The 14,952-nt window shown below is 45.4% G+C and overlaps 1 protein-coding gene across 3 annotated transcripts in view; it reads right to left on the bottom strand.

Moving 5' to 3' along the window:
- Positions 1-14,952, bottom strand: part of LOC133348875 (breakpoint cluster region protein-like) — a 125,772-nt gene that overhangs the window by 15,356 nt on the left and 95,464 nt on the right. For all 3 annotated transcript variants that reach the window (XM_061561950.1, XM_061561947.1, XM_061561949.1), the window contains exon 17: positions 4,357-4,416. In XM_061561950.1, the coding sequence (XP_061417934.1) occupies positions 4,357-4,416 (60 nt within the window). The remainder of the gene's footprint in view (positions 1-4,356; positions 4,417-14,952) is intronic.

The raw sequence follows: 14,952 nt of genomic DNA, 5'->3' as shown, positions 1-14,952 counted from the left end.
GGGTGACTGAAACCTGGGTTTGAACCCAGGGTGTCAGCGACACCAGCACAGCACTCTGACCCCTGAGTGACCTGGCCACCTCAAGCAATCACGGGGGGGGGGCAGCTGAGAAAACCAGGCTCTTCGGGGTCAACCAGGTGCTAGCATGGGGCCTTTGCAACAACAAAAAATCGTGAGATATATTTAAGTCTGTCTTGAAAACTCTCCTCTTTAGACTGCCCATTTATCCTGCAGACTCTGTTTATTTCCTGCTTTCCATACATGGCACGCTGGCGATGGGAACGAGGCGATACTGACGACACTGCAGCCAGGTGGTTCATGCTCGATGTGTACCATGGTGTCGGGAGTTCAACGCGAGGCACACGTGTATTTATACGACGCGGGCGTATGTCGTGCCACCACAGTGTCGAGATGTTAACTCCCTCGCCTTGCATACAGGAGGTAGTGGGTTCGATCCCGACCCTAACGTCTGTATATTTGGAGTTTGCATGTTCTCCCTGTGTTCGCATGGATTTTTCTCCGGGTCCTCCGGTTTTTCTCTTGAAAATGAGGCTACATCCTGGTCTCTTGAGTTCTCACTTCGTTAAACAAAATTAACTCGAATACCATTGCTGACAAGCGGGCAACTGCACAACTCTGCGGTGGAACCTTTTTCAATCATCAAACGGAATGGTTTAATATAATAAAACATAAAAATGCGATGTTGTGTTCCATGATTATTCATGTTAGGGAAGAGCCTGAAAGCCTCTTCCTTTTTTGCACGGAATAGTCAGTATTTGTAATTTGTTTATGCGATCTATCCCAAAATAAACCCCCAGCATAACAGCGAACGGTCTAACCCATAACCTCAGATGGAGTGCTCTTGCCAATTACGCCTGGCAAGCCAGCAGCATACGTTTAACAAGCCTGACTGCTGACGGGTTCCGAAAAGGTCAAAACCATTTCAGAGTTTCCTTACTTAAAACAAACCTCGCCGATTCATAATATTGGGTCTGGGGAGCAAATAAATACGCCAATGGACTAAACATATTTGTTTTATTCATACGTGGGAGGCACAGGCCAGAATCCTGTTCTACGCATGCATTTACCCAATCGCTTGGACAAGAAAAGCTCTCCAATTCCCGCTTGTGAAATGAAAGCGGCGAGAAGTGGGCGACCTCGTCCGATGTTTACCGCTTTCAAAACGGCTTCCTTTGCGCGCCGAGTCAAAGGTGCAATGAATCCAATTTACATCAATCACTATCTGTTTGTCAGCCCTCTTTACGGTGAGCATGACGACTGGCAGCCAGGGGCGTAAACTCGCACATCAGCTCACTGCACCGTGAAAGAGGGGTTTATATTCGGAACGCGATGAAATTATGCGCCGGCTACGATAATTAACCTCAAAGCAACGAAGTAACTTCCAGCTTACGTCCGCAGAAAATCGCTCTCGCAAAAAAGCATGGCCTTGAATAATTGAGGTGACATTGTAAGTTTTCCGAATACAGTACAAGCTGCACACAAGTACACCGTTGGGAGCAAGACCCAGCATCCTTGCACGGAGAGTGCGCTTGCATCAAAAGTCGGCTTTTTCATTGCTCGCACCAGGGTAATGTGAGCATGATTTGCTCGCATCAGATCTGTGCTTATAAAGGAGGTGTGCTTACATCAATCTTCTTTCCGTGATAATTTACAGACCTTTGTCAATCCACTGCTGGATTACAGTAAATTTAGCTGTGACGGTCCCACCTGATGACGGAGACTTGTGTTGCCTCCGAAACGTCGTGATGTATAATTTTATTTCTACTATTATTTCTATTATTTTTATTTTTTATTTTTACCTACGTGACTTTACCGACAAAACCTAACAGTATGTATCCTTGCAGTCACAAAAGCTTCAAATCTAGAATTAGGCCTCGCCATATACCGTGTCGGTCACGGGGGTTGGTTTGATCATACTTCACCACGCCGGTCAGTGCGGTTAAGAAATCATCGATGCTTCTCGTGGGCCAGAAATCAAACTCAGGTGGCGGAGTTCAATAGCGCAGCGTGCTAACTGCTGCGCTACCACTCCACCCTGTAAATAGTAGAAGTATATTCTTGGTTCTTTCGGTAAAGTCACATAGAAGGGAAATAATAAAATAATTTTAATATAGAACAATAAAAATTCTCACGACGTTTCGACTGCAACACAAGCAATCATCATCAGGTGTGAAATCCACAGAAAGAAAATTTGAAAAAATAATATTACTTTATTATTTCCCTTCTCCGTGACTTTACCGAAAGAACCAAGAATATGAATCCCTGCAGTCACGAAAGCTTTAAATCAAGATTTTTAGTAGAAGTATGTTTGTACGTAGCCAACCATGCGAATCAGGTGACGGTATAGTACAGTAATGAGGCGAGCTGGAACACGTGTGACAGAACGTCCACCAAGGAGATGGAGTGAAGAAATCGGCTCATGATAATTGGTTCTTTACCCTTCTATCTGGCAACAAAACTGACACCTTTTTGCAAGGAGTCATGTTTGCATAGACCGCAATACCTGCAGTCATAAATACAAACAAAAGACATAACTCTGATAATGTGCACTGTCCTTGAAGTTGATTGGTCCACACCCGAGACAGCTTTCCTTCGAGCCTAGTCTCATATGGGTTGGACCAGATGACGCCAAAAGGCGCCTTTTGGCGTCATCTGGTCCAACCCATATGAGACTAGGCTCGAAGGAAAGCTGTCTCGGGTGTGGACCAATCAACTTCAAGGACAGTGCACATTATCAGAGTTATGTCTTTTGTTTGTATTTATGACTGCAGGTATTGCGGTCTATGCAAACATGACTCCTTGCAAAAAGGTGTCAGTTTTGTTGCCAGATAGAAGGGTAAAGAACCAATTATCATATTTTTACTGGCAAATGAGGTCCCCATAGTGTAAATCGGCTCATGTGCAGGTGCTGGTGATGGCATCGATAAGACTTAATCCAGCAGTAGATTGAACATGCCTGCTGATGATAATACGGGGAGCCACGCTCGGGCACCATGCTGATGAGTGAGATTTCCAAATGGATTCTTTGTTCTCGCAACTTGGCGTTGACAGCGCCCGGGAAACACCAATTTTAGTTTTTTGTAACTAACGATAACAGCAGTGCCTTTTACAACAGTGCAGTTGTTAACATGCCACATTGTCTTATCATATGACACGGCACTTTAAAAAAAACATTATCTTGAACAACACTGCGGCCATAAAAATGTGAGTATATATAATAGGCGTCATTTCGGGTCAATGGCCCTTCTTCGTTACACATATGGAGTGGTTAAGAGTTGAGAGACTGTTTATCGTATAACAGTGCAGTTGTTAGTATGGAACACGTGGAGAGCAAAGTACTGCTGCTTCGTAGAGCCACTGCACATGTTAAACCGCATTATTCATGGCAAGCTCTAAGAGTGCAGGCATGTGTTTCTCATTCACCTCCGACTTATTTCGGTATCTACAGAAAACATCGTTTCTATAAATGAACTTTCACTGCCGCCGAGAAAGTGAGCCTACATTCCCACGCGCAAAATAGTGCCGGGGTGCAACTCCTCTCCGCTCGCGGTCGAGTCGGCCGGTGTAAACTCCACATTCCTATGGCAGGGAGCTGTTCCTCAGGAGGACAACCACCGTAGTCTCTCCATGCAAGCAGTGGGATTTAATTTATTTACCCTGGAGGGATGATGGGCTGAGTTGACCGCCTCAGCTTGGATTTGAACCCATGGACCTTACAAATGAAGGCCGCATCGCCATCCGGCTAAAAAGTGTGCTACCTTTCTTGGTTTGTGACGTTATTTGCCCCCTTTTTTCCCAATGCTATTCGTGGTGTGCTTGGGCATCACGTCCTAAGACATAGAATCCATTTGAAAATCTCGGAGCAGTGCAACCCTGTGTAACCGAGAATGGCTGTGCAGGATATGTTCACAGAACCTCTTCAGCAAAGAACTATTCAAGTGGGCCTATTTCTTTCATCTCTATATAGATTGAGATTGGCGTACGTTGAGCGACACGCAAAGCAATGCTTAACTGTTCAAACCTGGAAATTGGTCACATTCAGTGAAACTACACAGCTTAATGTTGGCTTTTTTTGTGCAGCCTCTGGTGACCGTGTTTCCACCATCGAGTCGCTGCTACACACGAATGCCCGGTTTAAATCGCAGGTGACTAAAGCCCCGATTAAAACCCAGGACCTCAGCCATGCTGGCTCAGAACTCTGATCTCCGAGCTACCTGGCCAATTGCAAATAATGTTGCGGCAGTTGCTAATGAAATCACGGCCAGCAGAACCGACGTGCAAGCCTCCCATGTGTTTCCTCTGGCTCTGCGCCGGGGGTCGTAAAGACCGACTGACCTCGTTCATGGATATGACCGTCTCCTGCCAGTCCTTTTCTGGGACGCCCTTGGGATCCAGCTGTGGAGACACAAGATAACAACCGCAATCAGGAGCGGTCCCTCCGGGGCACCGTTTAAAAATAAATGTAAATTATGAGCTGCACATGCTGCTGCCATTGTTCGGATCAGCTGCCTTTAAAAGTCTTGCAGTCACGAAAGCTTCAAATAAAGATTGACATTGCACCATATCACAGCAGTTCATGGAGTTGCGCTTTCATTGAATAGATCTTTGTTGATTTAATTTCTTAAAAACGCCATTTTACCTAATTATGCTTCAATTTGCGATGCGTGTCGCTGTCAAGCCGCGAGATGAAGACGTTTCGATGCGGAACTTGGACGGAGCAGTGTAACATCAGTGCACGTTAGAGAACGGACTCGTGGATGGTGATATCAGAGAACTACTTTTGAGGTCTATTAAATTGCCTCTCATCCAACATTCAATATCTCATATGCCCTGACGTTCATTACGTGGCAGACTAGAAAACAATGTGCAATTATATTTTTTTAATATTCGGACCAGGAAATATACCGAATAAAATAAAATATAAAACATTTAAATGTTTTTTTTTGGTGCAACCTTTGTTGACCGGGCTGATCAAATTGACTCGCTGTAACCCTTGGCATGAATTTCCATCACCGCTGGCTGAAACCCACATTCATAATTAAAGAATTCGGCATTACCAGCTCAGTCATCCGACACAAAACCTTAACTCACTGAGCCATTAAGGTGGTAAAATTGCAGCCCTGCGATTGCTCGCTTACGCCCCCGCTGGCAAGAGGGCCTCGTTCTAGAGAGCCTCCTCTCGTCTTCGAAGAGGCGTGAGCACCCACACTTTACCCCATCACACGCGACCCATCCATCGACTGTGGCGCAGTATATCCGTGTATACTGCTGGGTGGACAGAGGCGGTGATGGGGAGGGAGGGGCGATTTGAGAAACTTGCACCGTTGTTTCAATCGCCGCGGCCGGGCGATCGAGTCGAACCGCCGCCGATGTCTGGCTTGCAGGTGCAGTGCGCGAACAACCATACCATCGTGCGGCTTCCCCACACATTTTTTAAATTGAGCATTCATTATTTAAAAGCGGTAAATATGTCGCATGCGTAAAGGTGGATACTGCAACTGCAAATTGACTGCCACCCAGGCACGGCAGAACATGATTATTTTATTAAAAGGGAACGGATCACGGGTGCAGCTGAATCCAAAGTAAATATTGAAAAGCTGCGAACACAACAGATGGTCACAGTCCCAGCAGGGCTTGCCAAACGCAATTCCCACTTCCAGGGGCCAATAGAAATCCGCGGAAGCCCACCCAAAGTGATTTTCCCGCATTTTTGTTTTTACACATCGGAATGGCAATGAGAATATTAATAATTCGGTTGACATTTAAATTTGGATATGATGAATCAATTTCGTGCTTTAATTTTCATACCACACACACTGTTGTTTTAATATTAGGTAAGGCCCACTGACCTATTTGTTCTTTTTCAGAGGAGACCTGGCCAAACATGACAGATTATAGATTTGGCTTACATCATAATCAGATTCGGGAATTATAGTAGCTGCCAAATAATCCAAATGCATGTTTAGAAATGTAGAGATGGACAAAACCGGAGGAATGGGGAAAAAAATCCACGTGACCACCATGAAGAGAGAACACGCAAACTTCAAATGTACAACAGGCATTGTCAAGGATCCAGGATAGAACTCACAACCTCCAAGCGTACTAGGCGAGGGAGATAACATCTTGCCACCAACATACGCGTGTATCTTCTTGGTTCTTTCGGTAAAGTCACGTAGAAGGTAAATAATAAAATAATCAAAAATAAACATAATAAAATATTATGTAGAAGGGAAATAATAAAATAATTAAAATAAAACATAACAATAAAACATAATATTTTATTATGTGTTATATTTATTATTTCCCTTCTACGTGACTTTACCGAAAAAACCAAGAAAAAAACAGATTCGTCAGCTTATTCATATCAATTAGTATTTTTGGGTCTTTCGCTAAAGTCACGTAGATAGGTTCAAAGAAAATAACAAAAAACTACGACGTTTCGATCGCAACACAAGCGGTCGTCTTCAGGAAAAAGGCCTTTTTTTTGTTATTTTCTTTGAACCTATCTACGTGACTTTACCGATAGACCCAAGAACATGAATCCCTGCAGTCACGAAAGCTTTAAATCGAAATTTAGACGCGTGTATGTTTGCCGAATTTCTTCCTCCCCGTACGTAGCCAACCGCGCCAATCGGAGGTGCGGTGGAAGGACAACAAGCTAACACACACGCGAAAAGCAATCCGAAAGAAATGAGCTCTGAATCTAGAAAAAAAAAATGAGTTTTCAGTAGAGAACTAAAATGAGTTTTCCATCTAGATGTGAATAAAGCCCCCACTCTCACGAGAGCGAACCACGCGTTTCTGTGAGAGCCACACGCAGCACAGTAGCGAGCACGCGCGCGCGCCTGCGTGCAGACAAAGAGGTGCAGCTGTTGAGGGACAGGGGTGGGCAAAACATAACAGGCGATGGCAGTTTCCCAAATGGCCCACATCCGGTTACGTTAAAGATTCGCCGCGACAAAAAAACACATTCACGCTGCCGTGTGAGAGACGCGCGTAAACCGGGCGGTGTCACGACCCCTAGGCAATTCATCGTCACGCGTGCAACGAATACGGTGACCCCCCCCCCTGTGTAATTCTTTTTTTTTATCTCTCAGAATTCTTTTAATTGCTTTACAGGGTTGTGATTTTTTTTTAGCTTTGTTTCACAATCATGAAAGATATGTATGCAGGTCAACGGTAGTCCGCGTCTGTGGGGTCTCTATGTCATCATTGCATGCCACTTACAGCCCCGTGCTCTCGATGTAATTCTGTCTCTTTTTAAAGTGCATGGGGGTCTTTGTTTGAGTCTCTAGGTCCATGTTAAGTCTATCGCAGGGGGGTGGGAGGTTCTTTGAAAGACTATGGATTTCTAGTCTGCAAATATATGGATATCTAAAATCTATGGTAATGTATGGTCTATAGTTCTATGTATGAATCTATAGGTCGCAGTGTGCGTCTACGAGTCTCTGTATGAATCTATGGATCTCAGTTGCACTTATATGGGTCTCAGTGCGAGGCTATGGGTCACAATCACGAGTATTTAATGACGATCCTAGATTTATGAAATTATATCGAGATTATTTTGCATAATCCTGGAAGCAGTCTAGCTGCCCCCTGGATGGTGGCTTTAATAATCTAAAAAAGGGTCTCCAAATAAGTCTGCAATCCAACCGAGCGTTCTGCCCATACATTATTCAGCAATAAAAAAGTAGGTCAAATATAAAATGCGCTCCCACTCAAACAGAAAGGAGGGAGAAAAAGATTCACGGAAATATTAATAAATAACAAGGCTCTTACTTCCTTGATTTATTATTCCAGAGATATGTTTTTTCTGCACGTTTAATTACCTTTATTTTTTCATTCCGTAAAAAGTGCAGTGATCTCAAGAGGTTATCTCTCATCTGTTTTAGCATAAGAGGGGGTTTGGGGGCGGGGGATTGATTTACCAATGTGGAAATGTGAACAATCAGTGTAACACGACATATTTGGGAAAGAAGAAATGCAATAATGTATTATTACCGGGTCATATAACATCAAAAGAATTCCCCCCAGCGCCCGGCCCACTTCCCAAAAGTACAACATCGCACCGCACTTAACCTCGCACGCAACCATGCCATCACTACCGTTTCAGAAACGTTTACAGTCGTCGATTTCATTTTTTTGTGGACCAAGTCCATCGCGGTTTGCGCCATCGCGAGACCAAAGAATCCGTTCGGATTTTTCGCGGAGCAGTGCAACCCTTCGTGGTGTAAAGAGGACATCCCACGGAAGCAGATATCACAGAACTACCTCTGAGAGCCTTTCAAGCGACGTCTGGTCCACAGAGTAAAGTACTTTAGCACCTGCTGTGCCACATGAGAGAGTCATGTTTGTCTCATGACAGTCAACCCGATATTTCATTCTCAGAGCTGGAATTTAGCCCAAAAGTGCAAAACTACATTTCATGAGATGGGGGTTTTTTTGGTGCAGTCATTGGTGACCGAGGTGAGATAAAAAAAAACTGCACACGAGAAGCCAGTTTAATTGTAGGGAGGTGAAAACCCTGGATTCGAACCCAGGATCTCAGCTCTTGCCAGATCAGCGCTCTGACCTCTTAAGCCAACTGGCCACCTTTTGTAAAACTTTGATTTTAATCGGGTTTGATTTGAGGATTGTGTGTTACCATGTTGTGGTTTTTTTCCCATTGACTTGAGGCGTGGCTGTCATGGCTGCGGTTCAGGAACTTCATTAGGCAAATCTGCAAAAACCCGCACATGTCCGATTTTATCGTGATAGTGCCCCAAGGACACATTACCAGGGACCGCTCGTAATTGCCAATCAGTGTCACATCGCAAATAAAGGCCTCAATTTCCTACATAACGACCAGCAGTATATCTTCCGCCCTAATGCCTTTTTAACGAACGTATAATCGTCCGCAATGTTACAAAACAATTGAGTAACAAACAATTAGACGGTAGCAACTCGCAGAACGATGGGGTGCCTCCATCAGTTTTGACGTGGCCGCTGCCCTTGTGTAATAGTGAGCACACTGGACTTGCAAGCAAGAAAGTTGCCGGTTCGATTTTGATCTCCCGGCGTGGCAGTTAAAACAATGGCACAAGTTTCTTAAATACCCCCCCCCCCCCACGCACCCACCCCCACCCACCATCGCCTCCGTCCACCCAGAAAAATATATTTTTTTATGTGCTCAGCACAGTTAGTCGATGGGCAGGTCACGTGTGTGGGTACTGCCACCCTCTTCCAAGGCCCTTCCAAGGCGTCTGGAAACTGGAGGCCAAAAATAAGTGCCTCTAACAGAGGCCCTTGAGCCACAGAGGTGGCAGAAGAAACTTCCCAAGCTGCAAGGGGAGCAATCCCAATGCAAAGCCTTATAAATAGGGCCTCAGCATCAACAAAATATATTCTTTGGGTCTTTCGGTAAGCAAAAGAAAAGAATGTATATTCTCTGGTAAATATAAAAAATACCACTTTTGGGGGTCTCAAGGAGAAAAAAGCAACCGCCCCCCATCAGCCCCCACCCCCCACCACACAACCCTTGGATCAGCCACCATTCTGCCAGCAGTGACACGAGCAAACGATTGCAGGGCTGCACCTTTAACTGTTTATGGGTCAATGATGGCGGAATATATCACACAGCTGCGAATATGGCCTGGGCGGCTATAAACAGAAAAGCGGACAGAGAGAGAGAGATTTATTCGCATGTGTTTTTGCCAAATCCGGATTATGTAACGTTCTAATTGAGGATAAGATACCCCAGGTCTGGATTCGAGGCCTTCCTCCGCTGCAGCCACTTCTCACTACATTGAAAACGTTCAATAACCCCTGGAGCCATGAGCGATGCTGTCTGCTGCAGATGAGCGTGTGGATGTATATCTGGGTGCGCGTCCAACGATTGGCCCAAGTTGATTGTTGACAGTTGGTTGCAGCGAGTTGATCGTTGCGAGTCGTCCGACCTTTTTTCGAGTTCACCAGCCTCGTATAGCATCGATGGTGCCGAAGCGTGGGGGGGGGGGGTGAGCACCCCCCATTGCTGAAGGCTTAAGCACCCCCATTCTATATTCAAATATTCGAGATTGCGTGCATGCATAGGCGTCGAGATATACAGCAAAATGCACGATAGGCGAAAGCATTCTGATTAGTATTCTTGGGTTTTTTCGGTAAAGTCACGTAGGTAAAAAATTAAATTAATCTCGAGAAGCTGTGCTCGTTGTCTGTTAAACACTCTAACAGATAGGTGGAATTCCTCCTCGTACAGGGTATTAATTCTAGATTTGAAGCTTTCGTGACTGCAAGGATTCATATTCTTGGGTTTTTTCGGTAAAGTCACGTAGGTAAAATTCAGATTAGCGTTTAACGATGGCTGTGTCATTCCACTACCCCCCCTTCCCCCTTGGAAACAAGGCCATGTGAACTAAAAGTCAACGGAAGTGAAGAGCACAAAAAATGGAACATATGGTGTGAGAACATTCTATTCCACTGTAAAATAAAAAAGAATTGTGAGCATTACCGGTATTTTCGGAGTTCATGGGTTAGTGAGCGCGATAAAATGTCACGGAAATACTAGCTGGAGTATTTGTGCAATGTACTCCTCAAAACAAGCAAGTTATCCGAACATCCCAATGCAGGGCCCTCCAGGGGAAAAAACAAAAGATCTTGAGACAATGGGGCTTTTAGATACTAATAAATCACAATAACTATTAAAATCAGTTGTGTATTGGGGCAGAGAGTTAATTCCCCATCTTTCTATCCCCTTGCTTTTCATAACCGGTTTAGTTTTATGTTCACAGTGTCTACGTGCGGCACAACGTGATGTAACTGGGCCCCCGCACATTGGCTCAATAAAAAAATATATTAAAAAAAATCAGTTGCGTACTGGTTAGCACACTTGACTATTCGATTCACAAAGAGTCGCCGGTGCAATCTCCCCAGCACGGACGGTGAAGGCAGGTTTCTTTAAAAGTCCACGTGCCCCCAAATCTCTAGCCATCGAGCAGTCCTAGATGCGCACACCACAGTTGGTGGCGTGGCGGAGTAAAGTAGCGGTAACCGCTACCCCTCCCAAGACGTCTGGTCAGCATGGAAGAGTAGGCCAACACACGCTCTCTCTAGATATCCCTCTAAGCGGAGGCCCTTCTGCAAAGTGGCATTAGCAGGAAATTGCAGAGCTGCGCCTTTACCTCCCCCCCTCCTCACCCACCACCCCCGCACTACCTTTTATATCGTATTATAATTGTTAATACTATCACTACAATAACTACAATAACAACAGTGAAAAACTTCCGACCAAACGGTCGCCCACATAATTGTGGAAATTCGCAAAGCGATTGCTTCGGCCGCCAACTAATCCCCGGGACTTACCAAAACGTGAGCAGATCGAGTGTGCGTGTGTTGATGCGTGCGCGCCCTCGCGAGAGAGACAGAGAGACAGAGAGAGAGCGAGCCGCTGTTGACTCCTGGATTATCCCCCGTGTCTCGCCCTCACCAGCTGCGCGAGCCGGAGCGAGCCGGCCCCCCTTAATCAGTTTAGCGCGAGATTCGCACGACCCCGCAATCGCAGCAGCTGCAAGCCGTAAATGCAGCAGCAGCGCTACAATGTATGTATGTTGTACTTCTTTCGCACCGCACGTAGCCAACCATGCCAATCGGAGGTGCGGGGGAAGGACAACAAACTGAACATTAAAGAGCAGTTCTGAAAGAAATTAGTTTTTAATTTGCACTTTTAAATAATCTACAGCTTCAGTAGCTTCCTAATATCGGAAGGAAGAGCGTCCCTGACAGCCAGAGAAGCACGTCTGAAAGCGTGCGATGAAGTGACCGTCTTTGTTCGAGGGTTAGCCAAATGCTACTGCGAGGATGACCGGAGTTCACGTGATGATTTATGCTCTTTGTTGCAGTGGCGAGATTATAACTACCTCGCCCTGGTATACAGGAGTTCGTGAGTTCGATCCCGACCTTGATGCCTGTATATTTGGAGTTTGCATGTTCTCCCCATGGTCACGTGGATTTTTCTCTGGGTTTTCCTTATTCTTCAACATCTATTGAGAGTATTTGCCGGCTTTAAAATGCTATGTGATAAGCCACTTCGTTGAGTTATCATTTGTGCCCAGGTCGCTTCTGAAAAAGAGCTATATAGCTCAGTGTGCGCCTTACCTGGTAAAATAAAAATAGCTTAACAGTTTTAGTTTTTTATGATTTAAAAGGGATTCGTTACGAAACCGCATATTTTTCATATGGTTTCGTCACGCACGCCGCATCCTGCGTTTTAATCCACGAAGGCACGGGTGAAGAGAGATAAAAACCGCTCCAAAGCAGATGTGCGTTGCTGAGGCATAAAGGAACGCTTTACGAAACACGCTCGCATTACGCAAACAGATTATATATATGTACACGTGCCATTGACACGCAATTGGTTAACGGCAAGAAAAGTGAACACGCTTGAATGCTGCGTCGAATCGTCAATAGATTGTTGACGATTGTGCGAAAATTATATCCTTAATTGTACGGTAATAGGTTACATGTGTATGGCAAGATCAGAAAAAGATTAAACAATATGGCTGAGATGGAGAAACGAGTAAAAAAGTTATCACGATTGTCAATCGCGGCAATTCATCCACAACGCTGGGAGTGAATTATTTACGCTTCAAATGTTTCCTACTCTTGTGCCACTCATTCCCCCTCTCTGTTTAAGCCATCTAATTCTCATCGCGTTCCATGGTGTAAAATGCAGCCTTCAACTCTCTCGTGTCTCTTCATTAATGTGCTATGGAGAAGCACCATTGCCTGAAACGTCACCTAACACTGGGGCTGCGTTAGTCACAACTGCGTTGAGTTCTGTTATTTGTCCTTGGCCACCAATGCCAATGCAGCAGCATCACCAAATAATCTCCTCGGCAATGTGCATTTTCTCCACTTCTCTCAAATGACTCTCGTCCGCTTAGAGAACGTTAACGTCGTTAACGGTTTCATCCCCACGAGCACCAATGTCATCGTCATCATCGTTATCATCGTTAGCATCGTTATCGCACTGCTCGCGAGTTGAATGAGCCAAACGCTCCGATGCAGAAGCCTCCTGAAAAAGTCTCGAGACACGGCCAGGATTTTCTTGTGTAAATAATATCAGCCATTATTGTCATCATGATTAAGATCACGCTCAATTGTGAGTATATGATTGGACATTACTGAATCCTCGTTGTCATAAACAATTATTACTTGATGTTGAGGCCCACACAAGTACTGTATAAAACACTTACTACCACTAGATAGGTTTTTGCAGTTGTGTTCCCTGATGTGCTGTTCTCAGATTTCACCGCTTACCAAACAACGACAAATAACAACAAAAAACTAGTATAAATAACAATAGAGGACACTACAAAACTTCACAAACTTTTGCATCTCACCAAAAACATTTATTTACGTAAAAAAAAAAGTCAATCATAATTACAGCGGCTTTTTTGTTTTTTTTTTATTGCGAGCTGAGGCGCGGGTGAAACGAAAACCAAACCTTATGGCCGAGGATTTTGGTGCGGAGGTCCCGCCAGAGCCTGGCTCCGCTGCGCACCGACTTCCCACGCTCTTTGGCCTCGGCCACGGGCGAGGAGGAGACACGTGGGGCAATGGGCCCAGAGTCCAGCACGGAGGAGTCTCCCATCAGCACGCCCGTCATCATCGCTCGGCTGGCCACGGCGACCCGAGGAGCCCCGAGCAGACCCTAGCAGCCCGCTTGCGAGCAAGCGGTTTCTTCCTGGCAATTCTTTTTTCTCTTGCAGTGAAAGCTCTGCGATTTTTCCGATTTTTAATTTTTTATCGCCGCTCCAGGGTAGAAGGGAACTAAGGTCTCAAAAATTTGCCAAGCAGCAAGCAACGAACTGCACTGTTGGAAGGTCTAATGGGTAAAAAAACAAATATGCTACTTGAATAGAGCAATGTTTTGTCAGAGATTGCTTAAGAGCGTGCAACTGCAACTAAATTAAAGAAAATAAAAAAGAATGTTATTCTCCTACAATTTAAAACCGTAAAAATTCCTATCTGCCGCATTTATGTATTTTGCGAATGGCTACACGAAGCCGTCTGGAACCGAGAATGATATCTGTATCCGGATCACACTGAACAATCTGTCGGGAATAATCTACCAAGGCTTGTGCTTTTGACGTTAGAACAGCCTCAGCATTGTTCACATTTCGTGCTAAGGCAATCGATTATTTTAACGACCCTAATTATCCCAAATCTAATCAGGTCGACAACCAAAATATCTTATGCCGGAAAGCGAGTAAACGAACAAAAATCTTCCAGAAAATAAACACGCACAGAAAAAAAAGCCACGTTTTCTTCGCACGCAAAAATTCAATCTTCCGACGAGCGTCGTTCAACCCGCTTCCCTCGAACGAAAAACGCTAAAATATTTGTCTTCGGCAACAAAAAAAAATTCAGAGTACATCACACGGGCATCTGGAGACCTGACGCAGGTTTCACGGAAAGCATTATCACGCCTCAAAACCGGGCCGCTCTGCTGGGAAGTCGTCTCGCGCATGTGCGTCCACCGTAATGTGAAACAGCCAGTGTCTTTAACTGGGTTGGGTTGGTGGGAGTGTAAGAGGCGGCTAAACGATGGTGGGGTGGGGTGGGGCGTTGGAGGGGGGGGGATAGTCAGGCTGCTGAGCTGTGTTGAGTCACAACGTCACCCAGTGGCCAAGCCGATGCCGTCACAATGCCCCTACCCAACCCTGCGTGGCTGCCACCGCCACCAACTATAGCTGCCGCCGCTGAAGCTGCTCGCAGGTCTGTCGCAAGGTAGTCGCTACACGGGCATCACCGGATCCAAATCAAGCACTGCACCCCTGTACGCCACAGGCGACTCCTCGGGCGCTCGTTGTCGTTGAGCGAATCGCCGATGCGCGTCGTCAGGTGGCTCGTAGGCGTCGGCCATTTCTTGAAAAACTCCATATAATGTCC

Source organism: Lethenteron reissneri, chromosome 28, assembly GCF_015708825.2.
Source record: "Lethenteron reissneri isolate LAM-NWPU_2019-01 chromosome 28, ASM1570882v1, whole genome shotgun sequence".
Taxonomy (NCBI): domain Eukaryota; kingdom Metazoa; phylum Chordata; class Hyperoartia; order Petromyzontiformes; family Petromyzontidae; genus Lethenteron; species Lethenteron reissneri.
The sequence above is the reverse complement of the archived record's forward strand: the minus strand, read 5'-3'. Positions and strand labels throughout refer to the sequence as shown.